Source organism: Arabidopsis thaliana, chromosome 4 (assembly GCF_000001735.4).
Source record: "Arabidopsis thaliana chromosome 4, partial sequence".
In the NCBI taxonomy this organism is placed as follows: Eukaryota; Viridiplantae; Streptophyta; class Magnoliopsida; order Brassicales; family Brassicaceae; genus Arabidopsis; species Arabidopsis thaliana.
This window is the reverse complement of record NC_003075.7, coordinates 10,830,076-10,849,750: the sequence shown is the minus strand read 5'-3', so window position 1 is coordinate 10,849,750 and position 19,675 is coordinate 10,830,076. Positions and strand designations below refer to the sequence as shown.

The 19,675-nt window shown below is 35.7% G+C and overlaps 7 protein-coding genes across 21 annotated transcripts; 3 read left to right on the top strand and 4 right to left on the bottom strand.

Annotated features, from left to right (window-relative positions):
• The first annotated feature begins 635 nt into the window (after nt 1-635).
• On the top strand, nt 636-2,452 carry AT4G20040 (Pectin lyase-like superfamily protein). The gene is made up of 3 exons (NM_118123.3): nt 636-979; nt 1,062-1,289; nt 1,372-2,452. Exons 1-3 carry the CDS (start codon nt 788-790, stop codon nt 2,401-2,403), a joined length of 1,452 nt encoding a protein of 483 aa, NP_567595.1. The 5' UTR covers nt 636-787; the 3' UTR covers nt 2,404-2,452.
• Nucleotides 2,359-3,465, bottom strand: AT4G20030 (RNA-binding (RRM/RBD/RNP motifs) family protein). The gene is made up of 4 exons (NM_118122.4): nt 3,254-3,465; nt 2,928-2,996; nt 2,731-2,837; nt 2,359-2,651 (listed from the first exon to the last, which is right to left on the bottom strand). Exons 1-4 carry the CDS (start codon nt 3,387-3,389, stop codon nt 2,505-2,507), a joined length of 459 nt encoding a protein of 152 aa, NP_567594.1. The 5' UTR covers nt 3,390-3,465; the 3' UTR covers nt 2,359-2,504.
• Nucleotides 3,466-3,587: 122 nt separating this feature from the next.
• On the top strand, nt 3,588-5,620 carry MORF1 (multiple organellar RNA editing factor). Of its 2 annotated transcripts, NM_202850.3 has the most exons (5): nt 3,588-4,033; nt 4,252-4,349; nt 4,439-4,504; nt 4,591-5,255; nt 5,368-5,620. In NM_202850.3, exons 1-5 carry the CDS (start codon nt 3,666-3,668, stop codon nt 5,389-5,391), a joined length of 1,221 nt encoding a protein of 406 aa, NP_974579.1. In that variant the 5' UTR covers nt 3,588-3,665; the 3' UTR covers nt 5,392-5,620. The 2 variants fall into 2 exon arrangements, with proteins under 2 accessions (NP_974579.1, NP_193735.1); NM_118121.4 differs by lacking the exon at nt 5,368-5,620 and having other exon boundaries at nt 3,604-4,033; nt 4,591-5,349.
• Nucleotides 5,621-5,626: 6 nt separating this feature from the next.
• PTAC9 (plastid transcriptionally active 9) lies at nt 5,627-7,816 on the bottom strand. 2 transcript variants are annotated; one of them, NM_118120.5, is made up of 7 exons: nt 7,208-7,816; nt 6,975-7,113; nt 6,724-6,832; nt 6,422-6,531; nt 6,160-6,307; nt 5,977-6,041; nt 5,627-5,890 (listed from the first exon to the last, which is right to left on the bottom strand). In NM_118120.5, exons 1-7 carry the CDS (start codon nt 7,621-7,623, stop codon nt 5,762-5,764), a joined length of 1,116 nt encoding a protein of 371 aa, NP_567593.1. In that variant the 5' UTR covers nt 7,624-7,816; the 3' UTR covers nt 5,627-5,761. The 2 variants fall into 2 exon arrangements, with proteins under 2 accessions (NP_567593.1, NP_001031674.1); NM_001036597.2 differs by having other exon boundaries at nt 6,422-6,527; nt 6,720-6,832; nt 7,208-7,768.
• A 2,599-nt stretch (nt 7,817-10,415) lies between these two features.
• Nucleotides 10,416-11,441, bottom strand: AT4G20000 (VQ motif-containing protein). The gene has a single exon (NM_118119.3). It carries the CDS (start codon nt 11,382-11,384, stop codon nt 10,758-10,760), a length of 627 nt encoding a protein of 208 aa, NP_193733.1. The 5' UTR covers nt 11,385-11,441; the 3' UTR covers nt 10,416-10,757.
• A 2,607-nt stretch (nt 11,442-14,048) lies between these two features.
• FRS1 (FAR1-related sequence 1) lies at nt 14,049-17,537 on the bottom strand. 7 transcript variants are annotated; one of them, NM_001203847.2, is made up of 6 exons: nt 17,372-17,502; nt 14,930-16,974; nt 14,718-14,825; nt 14,530-14,637; nt 14,380-14,430; nt 14,053-14,275 (listed from the first exon to the last, which is right to left on the bottom strand). In NM_001203847.2, exons 2-6 carry the CDS (start codon nt 16,901-16,903, stop codon nt 14,192-14,194), a joined length of 2,325 nt encoding a protein of 774 aa, NP_001190776.1. In that variant the 5' UTR covers nt 16,904-16,974; nt 17,372-17,502; the 3' UTR covers nt 14,053-14,191. The 7 variants fall into 7 exon arrangements, with proteins under 7 accessions (NP_001320002.1, NP_001328361.1, NP_001328358.1 ...); NM_001341387.1 differs by lacking the exon at nt 17,372-17,502 and having other exon boundaries at nt 14,049-14,430; nt 14,930-16,749; nt 16,918-17,334; NM_001341392.1 differs by lacking the exon at nt 17,372-17,502 and adding an exon at nt 16,975-17,334 and having other exon boundaries at nt 14,049-14,430; nt 14,930-16,893.
• AT4G19985 (Acyl-CoA N-acyltransferases (NAT) superfamily protein) lies at nt 17,479-19,519 on the top strand. 7 transcript variants are annotated; one of them, NM_118117.4, is made up of 5 exons: nt 17,479-17,721; nt 18,003-18,555; nt 18,683-18,741; nt 18,838-18,894; nt 19,128-19,518. In NM_118117.4, exons 2-5 carry the CDS (start codon nt 18,040-18,042, stop codon nt 19,207-19,209), a joined length of 714 nt encoding a protein of 237 aa, NP_567592.1. In that variant the 5' UTR covers nt 17,479-17,721; nt 18,003-18,039; the 3' UTR covers nt 19,210-19,518. The 7 variants fall into 7 exon arrangements, with proteins under 7 accessions (NP_567592.1, NP_001329419.1, NP_001329420.1 ...); NM_001341386.1 differs by having other exon boundaries at nt 17,632-17,721; nt 18,673-18,741; nt 19,128-19,514; NM_001341384.1 differs by having other exon boundaries at nt 18,003-18,741.
• Nucleotides 19,520-19,675: the final 156 nt, after the last annotated feature.

The following is a 19,675-nucleotide window of genomic DNA, read 5'->3' as shown; positions in this document are numbered from 1 at the left end:
GCAGACATTTACTTGTTGTCTGAAGAAGAAATTCAATGCAATGACTAATCTGAAATTACACTAGAATCAAATAAAGCTTTACCTAATGTAATTAAATTTCTACAGAGTTGGTGGCTTATGAAAGATAATCTAAGGAGATTTTGATGCTCTGTATTTTCAAATTTTAGATGTTGGCCATAAAGTAAAATTTATTTATACTTCCACACTCAATCCCCATTTTCAGTATTACTTCAAGTCTTCGACATACTTTATTCTGTAAGTTTTTTTTTTGGCATCAAAAAGTGTGAAAATAAAAGTATCATTTTCTTATTGAATGATGAATACTTATGAAAAAGAAAAGCAAACTTTATGACGAATAAAGCCTGAAGATGTGTTGTAAACAAAGTCTAAAACGAATGATTTTATTTTCTCGTCAAGTAATCATTTTATTTTTATTGATGATTTTTCATACTTCACATAATACTTTTGATATTAGGCCAGTTAGGAATAAATTTTCAAATACTTTGATCTTTCTTTGTTGAACTTGAGCGGTTCGTACGAACATGCTTTGATCTTTTTGCATTTTCTTATGAATAAAGCAAAAACTTCTAAAGTGTTTCTATTTAATAGATTGGAACTCGAGTCGGTGTACATTGAAAAAATAAACCAAAATTTAATAACAGAGATTATTTGCCTTTTAATACATATACACACACGCACATATCTACCTGCATCTTCTTCATAATCATTCCTAAGAAATTCTCTCTCTCACACACTCAAGAACAAGACAAGAGTCAAGAAAAATCAGATGAGTCTCTATAGCTTCATTAGCTTGTTGTTACTGTTTCTCATCACGATTTCAATGGAGTTTAAAGAGACATCATCCTTAAGAAGAGACATGACCAAGCTTTTAAAGCTCCAAGAGAAGATTCAAGAAAGACTCGCAGTCACTCCCACTCTCTCACCAGTGTCTTCTCCTTCTTCTCACTCTCCCAAAATGGTAAAGTCCTCTTGTTCAGTTTCTAATGTATTACAGGCACGTGTGTGTGATTTGTGAGCGTGTGTGAGTTTGGTTTGTGCAGGTTGGGAAGGTGATATACCCGATTGGTTACGGAGCTGACCCTACAGGTGGACAAGACAGTAGTGACGCAATACTTGAAGCTTTAACTGATGCTTTTCAGTTACAAACTGGACTTGAGATGCTGCCACGTGTCGCTGATTTAGGTGGTCTAGTTATTGATCTCCAAGGTGGCAGTTACATGATCGGAAAACCTCTCAGGTTCCCTTCCTCCGGTGGCGGAAATCTTGTGGTTAGTCCCTCATTTTAAAATTTGACTTAAGAAACTTATGAAAAGGTTTGAGTCTTTTAAGACATTGTTCGGTGTAATTCAGGTGAAAGGTGGGACTTTCCGGGCATCAGAACTGTTTCCTGGTGATAGGCATTTAGTTGAGCTTGTAGCATCAAACGCTAAGAAACCAATGAAAATGTCGCCAGAGGAGTCTTTCTCCGATCAGAAAGACCAGAGCTCTGGGATCTTCTATGAGGATGTGACCTTCCAAGATGTTCTCTTCGACTCAAGATTCCGAGGAGGTGGTATTTTGGTGATTGACTCAGCTCGTATCCGTATAACCAATTGTTATTTCCTCCATTTCACAACGCAAGGGATTAAAGTCCAAGGAGGTCATGAGACATACATTTCAAACTCCTTCTTGGGGCAACATTCAACGGTAGGAGGAGACAGAGAAGAAAGAGGATTTACTGGGACAGGAATCGATATCTCGAGTAACGACAATGCCATTACGGATGTAGTGATTTTCTCGGCTGGTATCGGTATCTCTTTGAATGGTGGTGCAAATATGGTTACGGGTGTGCATTGCTACAATAAAGCTACATGGTTTGGTGGCATTGGCATTCTAGTGAAATCACATTTAACGAGGATAGATAATTGTTACCTTGATTACACAGGTATAGTCATAGAAGACCCTGTCCATGTTCATGTCACCAATGCTTTGTTCTTAGGAGATGCAAACATCGTCTTGAGATCGGTACACGGGAAGATTTCCGGTGTAAACATCGTCAACAACATGTTTAGCGGTACCGCCAAAAACAACTTCCCGATTGTCAAGCTAGAAGGAGAGTTTCATGATATTAATCAAGTTGTGATTGATCAAAACAATGCAGAAGGGATGATGCTGAAATCAACAACCGGAAAGGCCATGGTTTCCGCAAATGGAACACGATGGATCGCTGATTTTTCCCCTGTTTTGGTATTCCCTAACCGGATAAACCATTACCAGCATTCGTTTTTCGCTCAATCCGGACAGATCCCTGCAAATGCAGTGACCAATGTCTCCAACAATATGGTGGTTGTAGAAACCGATAGAGCTGTAACTGGAACCGTGTCAATAATTGCTTATCAGTAAAACAACATTCTTCACATTGATCATATTCCTAATAAGAAAGCATGATTTGACATCTGATTTATACAAGTTCAGTTACAGTTTGGTGAGCTTGATACTAACAACTAATACCAGCAATCAGCAACCTCATCATTAGCGGCTTCTTCTGGCTCATCCGACTTCTCAGGTGGACCAGAAGTCCTAGGCAGTCCTTGGAAATCACGTTTACCTGGTTTCGCAATGTCTATATAAATCATTCTGCCATTGTACATCTGCAACAGAGGAATGGGAAACATTTAGGTTGATTTCAAGACATAAAAATGTAAACTTGTGATTGAAAGAAGCTTTTACCCGACGGTCCATGGTCTCTATGGCAAGAAAAGCATCATCTTGAGACGTGAATTGAATAAAAGCATAACCTTTTGATCTCTTCATTGCCTCATCTTTGATAAGCTTAACTGTTTTGAAGTATAAGAGTGAACATATCAATGCCATAAAACTGAACCTTAAAGCAACAAAACAGAGTAAAATTGAAACCGCAAACATACCTTCAGCTATCTCTCCAAAAGCTGAAAACTCTCTCTTTAGAAAATCTTCACTTGTAGAAAACGGTAAATCTACAAATTCAAAGTGAAGAAACATCAGAACCGTAGAGTAATTACCAAGTTGAAGTTACAACCAACTTCAACTTCACTAATGATTGCTACAAGAGCTTAGAGCTATCACATATGACTACCGTCACAATCCTGACTCAAATCAACTAATTTCAATCAAACCAGAATCATAAATTACTTTTGGAACAATAACAGAACCATGTCCTAATCTCAGCTAGAAGCGAATTCAAATATAAACCAAAAGATAATCTGAATCTTACTTCTGACCATGATTTTGCTCGCTAGAGGGTAATTAAAGAGCGAAGCTTTAATCTTTGGAAACCTAAGGTTCCTGTAATTAGGTAGAGAAGATGAAGAAGCCACAAAAGAAGGGAAAGATAACGTCGCCGACCACATAATTCACAGTCGCCGGAAATAGAGAGGGAGAAGAAGAAGAAACAAACAGAGAGTTATAAAACGACAGCGGTATAGTAAAAAGCTAAGGCCTAAGTTTTTTGGCCCAGTGATAAATTTGAAACTTTAGGCGGAAACTAAAAACATTTGAAACAATAAGGACTTAAAAAGTAATTTACTATTTATTTAGATATTGTAAAACCCACACAAAAACCCTAATTTCATTTCTCCAAAGCTTTCCAGAATACTCTCCACTCCTTCATAATTTCTCTGGCAACGATGGCTATGATATCTCACCGTCTCCGACGAGCTTTACTCACTGCGACTTCCTATGTTAACCGATCAATTAGCTCTTCGATCACACCAGCGTCTGATTTCCCTTCTGTGTCGGCGGCGGTGTTAAAGAGATCCGTTATAGGGCGTTCGACGGAAGTAGCTACTCGAGCACCGGCGAGACTGTTTTCAACGAGGCAGTACAAGCTTTACAAAGAAGGTGATGAGATCACGGAAGACACTGTGTTGTTCGAAGGATGTGATTATAATCACTGGCTTATCACTATGGATTTCTCCAAAGAGGAAACTCCTAAGTCTCCAGAAGAAATGGTCGCTGCTTATGAAGAAACTTGCGCCCAAGGACTTGGCATCAGGTTAGTAGATGAATTTTTGTCACTGCTTAGATTCGTTGCTTTTGGCTAAATTGTCCAAAAATCATTCAGTAAGTTACTTAAATGTGAGAACTTTACCATTGCTAGGGTTCCATTCACTGTTATATAGCTCTGCTTTGATTTTTGTGTATCTTCTTCTGGTATTGATATTGGTTAAGACGATTATATTGATTCATTTTTGGTGTTTATGGTTGAGTCAGCGTGGAAGAGGCTAAGCAAAGGATGTATGCTTGTAGCACAACTACTTACCAAGGATTTCAAGCAATCATGACTGAACAAGAATCAGAAAAGTTCAAGGGTATATAGTTCGAATCATTTATGTTTGTTTTCTTTTGAATTCAACTTTTTTCACCAGATATTGACTCTGTTATTGGTATATGTAAACAGATCTACCCGGAGTGGTTTTCATCTTGCCAGATTCCTACATTGATCCCCAGAACAAAGAGTATGGAGGTGAGCTGGTTTTTTTTACAAACTGGTCTTATTTTGGATATTTGTTGTTGGGACTCTATCAACAAAATTATGTTTCTTGTTTTCAGGAGATAAATACGAGAATGGAGTGATAACACACAGGCCACCACCGATTCAGAGTGGCAGAGCAAGACCTCGTCCTAGATTTGACCGTTCAGGAGGAGGAAGTGGTGGTCCCCAAAACTTCCAAAGAAACACACAGTATGGTCAGCAACCACCAATGCAAGGTGGTGGAGGGAGCTATGGTCCTCAACAGGGCTATGCCACTCCAGGACAAGGTCAGGGAACTCAAGCGCCTCCACCATTTCAAGGAGGTTATAACCAAGGCCCGAGATCTCCACCACCTCCATATCAGGCAGGTTACAATCAAGGCCAGGGATCTCCAGTGCCTCCATATCAGGCAGGTTACAATCAAGTCCAGGGATCTCCAGTGCCTCCATACCAAGGAACACAAAGCAGTTACGGTCAAGGTGGATCTGGGAACTATAGTCAAGGGCCACAAGGTGGTTACAACCAAGGAGGACCTAGGAATTACAATCCACAGGGAGCTGGAAACTTTGGTCCTGCATCTGGAGCTGGAAACTTAGGTCCTGCACCTGGAGCTGGAAATCCTGGCTATGGTCAGGGGTATTCTGGACCAGGACAAGAGCAGAATCAGACATTCCCACAGGCAGATCAGAGGAATCGAGACTGGAACAACAATAATCCAGCAGGCCAGCCCGGGTCTGACCAAGTAAGATCTCGATCAATAATGAATCTTGCATCTTTCTTTTTTGATATCCTCATCAGGCATTAAAGTACCCCATTTTCCCCATATTTGTTACTGAGATGGTCCTGTGTTTCAGTTTCCACAGGGAAGAAGGTACTAGACAGAGAGCATGCTGCAGTGAATTGAGCTGAATAAGGAGAGAAGTGTCAAAGGCCTTTTATTAAGTTTTACAGTAAATAGTATTTAGTCATCTTTCTACTTTGTAAGACAATAGTTAGTCCTTTTTTCTCTTAAGTTGAGCTTGTTAACGTTGTTGGTTGCGCTTGTGAAATTGAAACACTCTTTCTAGAAGTTCTTTTAAGACCTAATATGCTTGCTTTACCTGAGACATTTGGAATCGTCCACACTTGTAGCTACTGTATTCAGTCTACTAACCAAAAATCAAACGGAACTTTGAAGACCACTTTGAATAGAAATGATGAATTTTGTAAACACTTGGAGCTCTTTACATGGAGATAATGTTTCTAAAGCTAAAAGACAATACTTTCTTGTTTCTTCTTGACTGGTGGCAGTTTCGGTAATACCCAAGTAGGAGACTCGTTTAGCCACAGTGCTTCACCTGTCTCCTTGTGCTTGAAATCAGGGGCTTTTGCATTTCTCTTCAAAACAAAAACGATATTGGGACAATAGGTCAGTTTCTTGGAAAGATTGATGAAAAACCGAGCAAAAGATATTGGTATCCTACCTTGTCGATTCTATTGTCCCACCATTTATCTGGGTTCTGAACCAAGTCCTTCCATGATTCTTCTCCTACACATATCAGCCCAGATTTCAGTTTATACAAACATACTTGAACAAGTGCCACATAACTGTAAACAACTTTCTTTGTATAGTTGCATAGGAACATGGAAATGACTGGGAACTTTACCTTTAAGTTGTTTTACAACTCTGGCTTTAGGGACTAGAACATCGAACTCGAGTCCTTCGAGTTTTGGCAAAACCCAATTAGGAGCCTTATTGAGCCACAGCGAAAAACTACTGTCCTTGCTTTTGAAATCAGGATGCCTAGGTTTTACCTATGTAGGAGAAAAACCAAGAAGTCAGAAAACTAGTAGAGAGATTTAGCAGACACCATATCAAAAGATTGCGAGTGAGATAAGGATGAATAGTTAAGCACATGGGGCATTTACCAATCCATTGACTTTATTTTCCCGGTGATCCCACCATTCTTTAGGATTTTCAATGAGGTGATTCCAAGAATCTGAAGCTTCATCAATGACTATATCCTGCTTAGCTCTAGCTAGAGACTCATTTAACAAACCATTAATCAGAGCATTGAAAACAAATGTATGCCAGAAAGATTTCACAAGAAAACACATTTTTCATTAAATACATCACAAGAGATTAAAAAGTAGCTCCCTAAGAGCCTTTCTCAGACCTAACACAAGCGCCAATTGAAAATTGTTCATTGGAAATGTTACATGAGACATACCAGGCTGCTTCTTGATACCACTTTCTTCCTTTTCAGATGATGACATAACCATAAATGGCGACGGAGACGGGGACATAGGCTGTATAAAGTTAAGATTCTGGACCAATACCTGTTGTAAAGCAAGTAGCAACCACCTAAAGTTACAAAGGTTCTCTGGAACTTTTCATACATACTCGAGGGATAATCAAATCAACATAGTACTCTTCTCACAAGTATCATAAAACTGATCAAATACTATTTAAAGCTCACACCTGAACATTGGCTTGTGCATAAGTCATATTTGGAGGAGGAGAATCTATAAACAGCTTCCCAGACACATGAATTTGATCGTCTTTGCTTACATATCGAGCTGCGGTTTTAGCTAAATCGCCTTCAAATATTATCGGAATCCTGACAAAACAAAATCCAAAACCTTTTCAAATATGAATCACAAACAAAGTTACAAATAAAAATCTCATCTTTGAGTATAGATTAGAGAGAGTACCAGAAACCAGAGGAATCTGAAGCAGACCTCTGGGAAATAACAGTACCAGCCCAGAATTTGCCATCAGAAGAAGCTTCGAATTGAACTGGTTGATCAACAAATCCAATCAGATTAACCCAATTCGCTACTTCACTCTCGTAAGCTATCTCATTAGGCCGAGGCAATTCATTCTCCGTCGTCGCCGTGACTGACGCAATCTCCAGCGGTTTCACAGGTGTCACTGCCTCCGGAGTTTTCGCCGGTGCTTTGGCTCTTTGTTTCCTTTCTCCATTTCCAGTTTTCCCGCCGACGGCCGCCGCAGTGTATAAACGGATTTGCGGAGAGGTTATCCGTTTTCCGGTAGTGATTTCTGAAGCTCTTGGATAAAAAAATGGCGAACATTCAATTCTTGCCAAGGATTTGGAAATCAAACTCATCTTTTCATGAGAACGAGAGAAAAAATCCCTAATTTGCGAAAACCAAGAGAAACCCTAATTTTGCTTTGAAGGGTTTAAGGAAACAACAAATTGAAGCAAAAGGGGGCAAAATTTTCTCAGGCAAGTAGTAATTTACCGTCGTTTTGTGTTGGCGCGGAGATAACTGTATCTTAGTTATTCAGTTCACTTTGGGCCTTGTATGGGCCTCACTATTATAATTGTTTTGGGTCCATCTCAATTACTTATAGTCGGAGTCAAGAAGCATGTTGCTAAAATTGGTGTAAATATCATATACAGTAGATATAAATATAATAGCCATTTTATTATATAAAACTGGTAGACTTAAAACTATTATCGCATATCGAAAAAAACAATAAGCTAAACGCCATGCACATCAAAACACGTAGAATAATTTGATTTCAGTCGTCATTTCGTAAATTGACATGTAAAGACTAAAGACAAACGTCTCACCTTTCACGCTATAGCCGTAATTTTCAAAACTCATAAAAATACAATAAAACGTTTTTGTTTTGTTAGGTGATACAATTAGAATTTAGCTATGATTATATTGACTTGGTCGTTGTTTTGCTTGTCGAGGATGTTAATTGTCCTTACTTGATGCTCAAGAGTCGCTTTTATCTTTTCTTAATTTTAACAAGTGCAATCACAACAGTTTGCTGTCATAACTAGAGTAGATCTATACTGATATTGAAACTAAATATCGAAATATATATATATATATATATATATATATATAACTTAATATTTGTGTTAATTAGATCATTTCAAATAGTTTTAAAAGAAAACTATAACAATTTTCGGGGATAACGGAATTTGATAATTGACACGGATCCATAAGATTAATCATTTACTTTACTCCATACCCTTCTTTTGAACAAACCTTTGGACCACACGCTTTTGGTTATTTTGCATTACATCATACAAATGTATATTATATAATGTCTCTATATATAGATTTTGCTATATACACGATATAGTTCTATACATAATCCGTAGGACGCTAAAAAAAAATGCGTCATGGTCAACTTGTGGATCAGGTCAGGCAGTTACTAAGAATTAATCGGTATTTACCTCCATACAAGATCAAGGTGATCGACGTTATGAACGTGTATGGCGATGTGGTTCGCCTATAAGGAAGAAGCTCTCATCTATTCTTTTATTGGCTTTTTGTATTCAACAAAATGTTTGAGACAACGCTTATGTCAAAAGTTTTTCTCGAAATAAATTTTATGTTTTAATCAAAATAAAAAATTAGAGGTTTCTTTTCAAATTACCATTCTCTTTTTTTTTTTTTTTTTTTTTTTACGGAGTTTACGATATGATATACAATTTCTTACTTGTTTGATGATTACCAAATTCGTTACGTGAATGTTAATAATAAAGATGATTCCAAATTTTTAGTAAAAAGAAGTTGTATATATTCGTATGAACAAATGAACAATATACGTTTTGAAAATTCAAATTAAAAGTTTTTAAAAGTCAAACGCAGATTCTAAGCATGTGAGTGAAATGTGAACAGAATTTAACAATAATTGATGCGAAGTTGACTTTATGATATATACCTATAGGACTGGTCATAAACTTTGACCACGAAATTCAATTTATGAATATTTTTAGATCAATTGAAAACAAAGGCAATCGAGTAAAACTTTTGACTGCAGAAATGGTTCAATTGACGATGCTTTTGGCCGTTTCTTTGATTCATTCTCTTTGTCGGCTTCACTAGTACAGCATAAATAACTCTCTTATGTTTTGTAAACTCTCGCCAATATAAGATAAATAAATTTTTTACGCGTAGTAGTATATGACTAAGTCTCCGACATCATCTTACAGCTTCACTCAATTTTGATAGTCACTGTTCCATGTTTAGTTATGAAAGTATTCTTTTTTTTTTTTTTATTGAGTTCACACGTACGCATATATATTACTAAAACTAAACCTAAATAATACTAACAAAATAGTAGAATAGTACGTACCATTACCATAAACCAGTAAATTTCATTTTATGAAATTACGATAGTTTATCCGATATATTTAATGGAACTGACTGTTGAAATATGTATCTTTTTTTTGTCAATCGATATTAATTAGATATAGTTCAAAAGAATCATTCCTAAGGAATATTGTAAAAGTCTTCAAAATGAATGAATTTTGTTTTACATATATGGGAACGTAAGCACATACGAAAACATAACTTTTGTACTTATACATTGATTATTGGAAGATTCAAAATCTTTGTACTTTTACATTGATTATTGGAAGATTCAAAAAGTGCATTGAGATATTCAAAGGTTGTATTGGTGAAAAATACAAGTTGTTTTCAAAAATCGTTTTACTTAATTTTAAATTTATTATGTTAAATATAGAAATTAAATTATTTTATGAATATACGAAATTTAAACGATTTATATACTTATCAAATCTGTTATATCAATCAAAATCGTTTTAACGTACTGCAAACTAGAATTAATTTTTAGAAAACAGAGTTGGATTATCAGTAACACTAGGTACAAACAACACATAAACGAGTTGTGTAGTATGGTAAGACCATCTGCAACCCCCATATTCATCTTTAAACTCTATTTTGAGATAATAAAAAAATTCTTCAACCTATCTTCATTTCTAACTCCAAAATAGAAATATCCAAACTTTTATTTATATTTGGAGTTGTCTTTTTTTTTTTGTTTTACAGCATATTTGGAGTTTTGTATTTTCATTTTACATCAAAATTTGGAGATTTTTATTTTCACCTCCAAAACAAAATAAGATTGGAGAAAAAACCAACTCTAAGATTAAGTTACTACTCTATTTTGGAGATGCTCTAACTAAACTCCTTCCTAGATCTAAAACTTTTTAAATTTTTAAGTAATTCACCATACCAAATCCATTTTAATTTTTCAACGTAACCCTTTAATTGAATTCAAGTGATTCGTACAAAATTCACATCATATATTGGAAGTTTTTGGAACATATTTTATTTATTTCTTCAAATATTATTAGAAAATCAATTGTAAAGTAATATTTCTAAGAAACTTGTTTTTCCCCTAAGTAACATTATGATGATCATGATTATTATCATCTTCATAATATCTAATGACTAAAAACAAGCTATATTATAAATCGAGATCTCTCATCATAAACTCTTCCAATGTTGCCGTCTCACGGTGGAAATCTTGATAATAATCCATGTGATCCAAACTTTCATCATAGCTACTATTCCCGGAGTATTCCCTCGGAAGATCTTGATCATCGTACCCGCTGCTGTAAACCGCCGAGTTAGTTTCCTCGCCTAACTGATACGACATCATTGATTCTGTACCTGACCAAGTCACGTGACGCTGCTCGTTACTCACGTGTTGGTTGACCACATGATCAAGATTGTTATTACTTCGATCGCTTGAGACTGGAAAGATAGCTTCTTTGGAGATTGTAGTGGGAGACCCGAAATCCAAAGTCACCGGACCTTTTCTGCGGTTGGATTCACCTCCGGCAGAACGTCCGGTAAATTTCTGAACTAGGGCTCGGAAATTGCTAGGGTTTGCGTTTAGGAGGGTTGTTGGTATGGCTCTCCTCGAAGCCCTAGATCTCCTTCCAGCAGCTTCATGTGCCGCGGCACCACCGTCTCCAAGGGAAGATCCCGACGATGACGCGATGTTAATGGCGTTGAAGCACGGAGTAATCTCTTGAATATTTTGTTGCTCATAGTGTTGTAACCACTGGTCTTCTCTAGAGTTGTTCATAGGGATTTTATATTTGTTTGTCAATTTTTTTTTTCTTTGGTGTAGCTTGTATACATTGCATAGGAGGTAGGATTAAGGTTTTACTTTATATGCGGGAAGGAGATGTAGCTAAGTCTTGATGGTCGTTGACGTTGACTAGTACCTTTGAGGATTTTAATATGTTTATGTACAAATAACTTCAATATAATAAATTGGGCAGTGTGTAAATCATTTGAGTGTTGAATAAGTATTTGAATTTTAAGTATTAGCATAATCTTTTTCTTAATTTAACTAATTTATGGTGTAAGAAATAGCTGAGGATTCACTAAATTGATGAAGACCAGGATTCCAAATTTTATTGTGATCATTTTATTTAATGCTAAATTGTACACTTTTGGTTATATAAAAGGTTGTTCTCTTGAGTCTTGACTTTGATGGTGGGTTTCCTAAGTGTAAGTAAGAATTTAATTGAACTAGTATAACTTTCACTACTAATTCAATTATTGTAACTTTTTCAATAGACGAAAAATAAATCATAAATCATTTTCTACTGGAAGAGAACTTGATGACATACATCCTCCAAATCAACCGTACTAAAATCAACTAAATATATCTCCCGGAATAAGTTATTCTAAAAAAGATAATAGTTTGTTTGTAACCAAAAGTTCCTAGACTAAATAAAATTAAGCTTCCATTTAGTTATTTTTATTGCTAAAAAGGAAAATATATCCAAAATGATCTATGACAATCAAACCATGTTGTTGGTTTAAACTAAATTGTAATGTATCATCTTTTTTTCCTCAGAAGTTTTATCGCATATACTAAATTAGTAATAACCGAAATGTATGTCAGGCTTCAAACTAGCTTTTCATAAGAGCGTTAACTTGTATGTAAGGTTAATTTCAATATTTTTATTTATATATGTACAAAAATATTAGTAGTTTAGGTGGATAGAGATGGAGTGATAATGAAAATAATTTTGAAAGCGAAAAATGGAGATAACGTCAAGTATGATCTTATATGAGGACTTGACTTTGATGATTTCCTGTCTCTTTGGTTCTCTTGATCGTTTACTGGTCAATGCATCTTTTGTATATTGTTTTATAAACGAATAATTTTCTCATGATTATGATTTTAAATTTGTATGATGCATTTACCAGCAATTTACCAAGTCTATGGTGATATTGATTTTTTTTTTCATCATTACAGAAGTATACAAGCTGAAAAAGAAAGCTAACACTATATATGTATTTATTAAGATAATCGATTTGAATTATCCAAATTTTACTTACTGATTCGAATCTTAACGATAGTATATGCATTTGTAGTTAATGTTTACACCCTTTCATGGTTTTTTTATTTATCAAACACTGAATTAATATTTGCTTCAGAATTAAGAAAATAAATACTGATGCAAACTCTCAATTTATAAATTTTGTTTCTGAAGATTTGATATAAAGTGTGATGATCAGCAATGACGAGAAGCTGCTTACGTCGTTATAAGTTTAAGATTATAATAAAATTAAAACCTAAATTATTCAATAATCGATTTCATCGTATAGTATATCATTCCAACGTGATTCACTTGTCCGTCGATTATTTTAAGAAAAATCACGCGTAAGTATGTATTGTCATTCTTAACAAAACCCTAAAATAAATTTAATTACCGTTAAAGAGCTGTCACTTGCCCGTCAATTAGGCGGTGGGTTGTTTATTTGATGAAGCTTCCTCCCGTTCATAAACTATATGTTATATGTGTACAATAAAAGGTATAAAATAAAATAAATACAAAGCTTGTAGTTTGTAGAAGTCACCAAAAAACACTATCATCGTATACGCCTATAATTTTGTATTATAAAATTTACTTTAATCAAAAAAGAAAGAAATATGAGGATAATTATGATATATAAACTTTGAAGGTCTACGAAAGTTGTGCACAAACTCATTAATTCTGTAAAATTCCCCATTTTTTTTTAAAAAAAGGTTCATCTATTAAATTCGCTATTCGGAAAAATACAAAAGTGTTACAGTTCAGATATACGTATTGGGGCCGATAGCACTAGAAGTGTGGATTAGAATAGGTACTTCATCAAATCATCAAAGTATATAAAAAAAATGTCAATGACAAAAACTACAAATACAGCACTGTCTTGAAGAGTCAATAGTGAGTTGGTCAAATGTGTTGACCAGAAACCACAATACTCAGTTCTCAGAAATGTTCGAAGAACTATATATTATGAACAATATTAACAATTTTATAAGAAGCGACAAATGGTGATAACATCAAGCATGATCCTATAGGAAGACTTTGACTTTGATGATTTCCTGTCTCTTCGGTTCTCTCGATCGTTTACTGGTCAATGCATCTTTATATATACTGTTTTAAATCATCTATGTTTATTTTTTATTTTCAAGCAACTTTCAGAAATGTACGCAGGATAGTTGCATATATGGAAGCTTTTCATTTGGAGAATATATATGATGATGATTTATCAGGATTGATCATGAATTTCTTATTACCTGCTGTCAAAAATGTTGATAAGAAATTTCATTCTTGAGTAAGAATTTAAGCATCACACTTGATCACCAATGTTTGTGATTTTTCTTCTTTTGATATACATGAAGTTATTTTGTATCTAAAACAATATTTTTGAAGTGTAATTTAAAGATTTCGAAAAATTAAGAAAACATCAAAATTATACATATATTATTATTTGCCACATTTGTTTATGTACATATATTCATTTTTATCATCAAAAGTAAAAATCAAAGATTAAGAAAAATTCACAATTTAAATCCTAGTGCTCGAAAAAGGCAGAGCTAGTGACTCAGTGAGAGAAATTCCTGTTGGAGTGTTGATGTTTCGAAGCATTGCAATGTTGCTGAGGATGATGTCTAACAGTTGATTGTCCCTAACATTCATGAATATAAACACTAACTCTTTTCACTCCTTTGTAAACAGAGAAACACGTGAAATTTTTGAGTTGACTTTTAAAGTCTAGTTCAAGTCTTTTACCATATCTTGTAGTCTTTCATACATAGCTTCTGGTCTGAAACTTGATTGTTCCTGCCATAAATTTTTAAACATAGACTTCAATCAAACCTGCTATAATTCATATATGGGATCAAAATAGGGTCATGATGACTCATTCAGAGAACAACTTACAGTTTCATAAAGCCTTGGGTGAGTTATGGATTGCCCCTGCAATGAGTGTATGTTTTGATGGACAGAACAATATCCATTGCGATTTGAGGCCATCGAGTTGATTTGTCCCTGTGAATCACATAGAGGCACTAAGTTTGAAATTTGAACCTTTTAATACTGTAAATGTGTAAAGGACTATTTTCGTATACCATTTCATGAGACATATGTTGGGCACTGAGGTAGTCATCGAGAATCGAGTATCGGTTTCTTTGTTCTTGCAAAGCAGTTACTTTCCAGACTTCTTGCAATGAATATTCCTAGACAAAGAGAAAGCCAGGTTAGACCAAATACAGGCCTTAAGGATAAAAATCAGGAGATTAATAGTCTTGTTCCACGAAACCAGCTGAGAAGAAAACAATACCTGTCCTGTGTCAGCGACATTATCGTCTTTGTTCATGTCATATGTATTGTTCTGTTCTTCATGTATTGGAAGATCTTGAGCTGTAACCGATTCTGACTCTTCAAGATTTTGGATCAAGTTACTCTTGTTCTCCCACTTTCTTAAAGCTTCATTCAGCACATTGACCACGGCGTTATAGCTCTCCTCGGATAAAGATGCTTCCTCACTCAGTTTTAAAGAACGGAGACAAAGATCCTTGTACCGTTGAGCCTTAGTTGATTCTACATCAGTCTGATCAGATTCCATGACTTCTCTGCTTTTTGCATCCTTTGTCCAACGCTTCAACACATACTGAGAAGGAATACTAAGTTCCCCTGACATCTGCAGAACAATCATCGCGTGCCTACAAAGAAAACCTTTCAACTCAAACAATCGACAAGAACAGACAACTTCAGATGATTCAGAGTTCCAGACCACAACGAAAGAACGGTTCTGTTCATAATCTTGAACCCTGAAAGTCCTCTTGTTAACCCCATCTTCTTCACTTTCTTTCTTCGGATGACAAGCAACTCCTCCCAACACCTCCACCTGAAACTTCTTGAACATCTCACGAGTGTATACCTCAGCCATTTGCTTCCCAAATGGTGAAGGTGACTTAAGTCCCGGTTGTTTATACAATGTCTCAATCTCCGATTTCTCTTCCTCTTCGTACCTCTCTTGTATCATCTTCTTGTACTGCTCAAGAAATGCTTTAAATGTAGTTTTCCTTTGAATGTATTTATCTAAACCAGAGTTCACACTGTCTGATCTCTGAGCTGTACACATTCCCGCTAGAGATACATCTTTCATATATACAGGAACCCAATATTCCCTATCTTCATACAACGACTGAAGCCACACGTTGTCTCTCATATGAAACCTATCAACTACCTCCCACCAATTCTTTTCAAAGTCCTCGCTCTGGCAAGACCCGTAAATAGCATCATTTATCTCATCCACAAGTTTTTTCTCTAGTCTGATAACATGACCAAGCTTTTCCGGCATCTGGCCAAGAGTATCCCACATATAAAAGCAATGTCTAGAAGATGGGAACACCTCCAAGACAGCTTCCTTGAGCATTTGGTCATGCTTAGTAAGTATAACTCTAGGTCTGCATCCGTGCATCGCTTTTAACCATGCCCGGAAAAGCCAAACAAATCCAGATTTAGACTCATCCGTTAGTAATAATCCAAAACCAAGCAACAGGAACTGTCCATGGTGGTTCACGCCAGTAAAAGCAACAAGAGGCAGTTTATACTCATTCTTGATGAATGTAGTGTCAATAGATACAACATCAGAGAAACAAGTATAATCAAATCTACCTTTTGCATCAACCCAAAAGATGTTTCTTAAACTCTGCTCCTCACTGAGATCAATGGAATAAAAGAAGAAAGGATTCTCAACTTGCATATCAGTAAAGAAGTTTAAAAGTCTTTCAACATCCCCATCCTCAAGCTTCCTGCTTTTCACCTCTTTAACAATAGCACCGTTTAGTTTCTCGAGTTTTCTCCTCCCACTCAATTCTCTTAAGGAATCAGCTTGACCAGTGAAGATTTCATGGTTATGTTCTTTTACCAAACTACGAACAACCCACCTCCCATCTTGCCTTCTCTTAACATGTAAAAAAGCTTTACAATCGGTTTTCGACGATGACCGGTTAATTCTACCACGTTTTCTTGCTTGAGGAATGTTAAATCCATCAGTACCTAAACCAGTATCTATGTCTTCTTTCTTGCTTCCATATCGCGTACAAACAAACTTGGCATCAATAAATTTCCCGGTCATTCTTGAACGACGACTAGCTTTAATAATGGTAGTAAAACCAACAGAGTTAGCATATTCTTTGTAGAACTCAAAAGCTTCCTCTTTTGATTCAAATTCTCTCCCTTCATCAATCTCTAAGTTATTCTTCCTATGATCATCTAACTGCACATTGCTACACTCTCCTGACGACATTTCGAAATCAATACCTGATTAGTTAAAAGTCTTCACCCCTCTAAACCAAAGCTTGTTTGATCAAATTATACCTGTTGAAACACTATGATCAGTTTCCAAGTTGCAAACTTTTATGAAAAACATAAATTTGAGTATCAATGGACCAGATGAAACTTATAATCAGCAAAATCAGAATACTAAAACCTCAAAATGTAAGCAAAAACAACTTCAAATACATAAATGAATCATCTTTAACATGATAAGTCAACCATTCAAAACCAACAAAGTCAGCTCCAATCTTCATCACTTAAAATAGAAACAAATTTAGGAACCAAAGCAAAAACCCAGAAATGATATTTAAGCAAACTCAAAATGAAGATCGAGAGACTATTTACAGAATTACAGTATGAAATAGACAAAATCAGAAACTAATTAACTAAAGTGCAAAGATGATATAATTGGGAGGGCAAAAAAGGAAAGGTTTATTACATGATGAAGAAGACTTGGGAAGTTGAGAAACGACCGGAAGCGAGTACAGAGTCAGATCTTTGGGCAAAGAGTCTTCGTCCTCGCCGTCGTACTCGCTTTTTTATACTCGCGGTTATGTTGGTTTCTTCTTCTCTCCTCTTCCTCCGGTTATCGTTGCTTAAACCTGTTTTTATTTTCGATAACCGGATCCATTTCGTCGATAACCGGATAATTTTTCTTGCACGAGAAAAAATCTTGAGCCACACATTTTTTTGGTGTTCTTCTTCTTCACCTCTGCTGATGGAAAAATCGTGAGTTTAGAAGCAAAAATGGTTGATTTTCTTCGAGAAATTTGACAGAACTTTCCCCAGGTTTCATATTTTTATCATTAATCAGATAATTCATAGAGATTTACGCTTATGGTAGTTAGTATTCTCATGAAATTTTGAGTCTTGGAATGTTGATTGAGCTCGATTTCTGAGAAATTTGCAATCTTTTGTTCATTGTAAACGTAAAAATTGAATCTTTGAGTAGAATGTGTATTTTGTTTAGTCTATAGTTTCTCTTCAAGAAATAACTCTTTGATAGATTTCTGTAAGGTTTGGTAATTGGTACTGTGAGTTTTGATTATCATGTCATGTTTCCTGATTAGATGGTGCATTATTGTGTGACCAAGATTGCTTAAGGAAATGGGTTTGGTGGGTTGTGTTGGTAAGTCTTCTCTTGTATCTATGGAGTTGAGGTGGGCAAGGAGGAGAAAATCTGATAATGCTGCATCGGCATTGCCTCGATCGATACCTATATATATCTCTACGTTGAAGAAAGACATAAATCTAGAGGAATTGAGGAATTTGTATTCACTTTGTAACCATTCTTGCAACCGTTTGTCTGAGAAAGACAGCAACGTTGAAAAGATTGTTGACATGAAAAAGCTGCGTAGAGCTATCTCTCGCAGTGATGTTATTGTATCTGTGTTTTGCAAACCACAACACGTGGATGTTGATGATGCGGTTTTGTATTCAGAAGAAGAAAGTTTATCTTCTTCTTTGTATACTTCAGAATTTGGGAGACAAAATAAGGATGATAGTTTTCTGGGAGACTTGTTTCAGAATGCGGTGCCTCTCACTCCTTCCAATGGACAGCTTGTTGGATTCGGTCGTGCTTATTCTGATTATGGCTTGACCGCTTCTATCCATGATCTAATGGTACTTTTACCTATAGCACAAGTTTAACAGGTTATATAGTGGAATTCGCTTCATTACCTGGTCTAGTCGAGCTGTAATAGCTTCTGTTTGGTGCTAAGATATGTGATTTGGTCTCAGTGTTTTCCAGGTTTTACCTTCACTACAAAGGATGGGGATTGGTAAACTGATAGTAAACAGAATTGTCAGGTCTGATGGTATTTTCCACTATGATTTTGCTTTACTTAAAACCCTTAAACTTCTCTTAAAGGTTAGATCCTCATTCATCAAAAACTGTTACAATAGGCTACTCACAAGCAGAGACATTTACGACATAGCAGCTCTCTGCTTCGAGGATGAAAGGTACCGCTTTTTCCTCTGAGATAACTAATACCCATCTTTAGTAGCTTGTCAGTTCTTTGTTGTGTCCTTTCACACTAGGTTTAGGATCGAAGGATATAGTAGTGTGATCTATTCTGACCAAGAATTTGGTGATAGTAGCTTACTAATGATATCTACAATATGTGTGGGATTGATTTTAGTGAATGCAGAATCCTTATGCATTTGTACTGATGAGAAAGAAACATTTTTGTCAGGCCATTCTTCAAAGCATGTGGGTTTGGAGATGACAGGATGGGTTCCACAACAATGATGTTCACAAAGAGCTTGGAGGCATAAAAGCAAAGCGAGAATGCTGATGGATCTTCAGAAACTGCAGGTCAAAGCAAGTTATATTGATCTCTAAATGATGACCAACGAGAAAGGCCAAAGATTCAGAGTCTTTCTTGCATTTGGAATTGATATCTAGTGGTTTACTCTCTTTTTTCCTTCTTATCTCTTTCCATGTAAGGGAAATCTACTTAGTCCCATGTTTGACTTTTATTCACTAGTCACTCTCTTATTCCCCCGTTTATTTATCTTTTGAGGAAATTTGCAGAATTGTTCTAAACAAAGTGATGAATGAGAGCCAACAAAACTTTCTTAAGAATATAAGTTGTCTTCGATTAGAAGAATAAGCAACTATAATATCTTATAGTGAATTCTCTCGAGTCTTGACATAATAATTTGTTATTAACAAGTTTGATGGTTCAAATGATGGGCAGTGCTAATTACATTGCTGATCACGTGCTTTACACACTAAGGC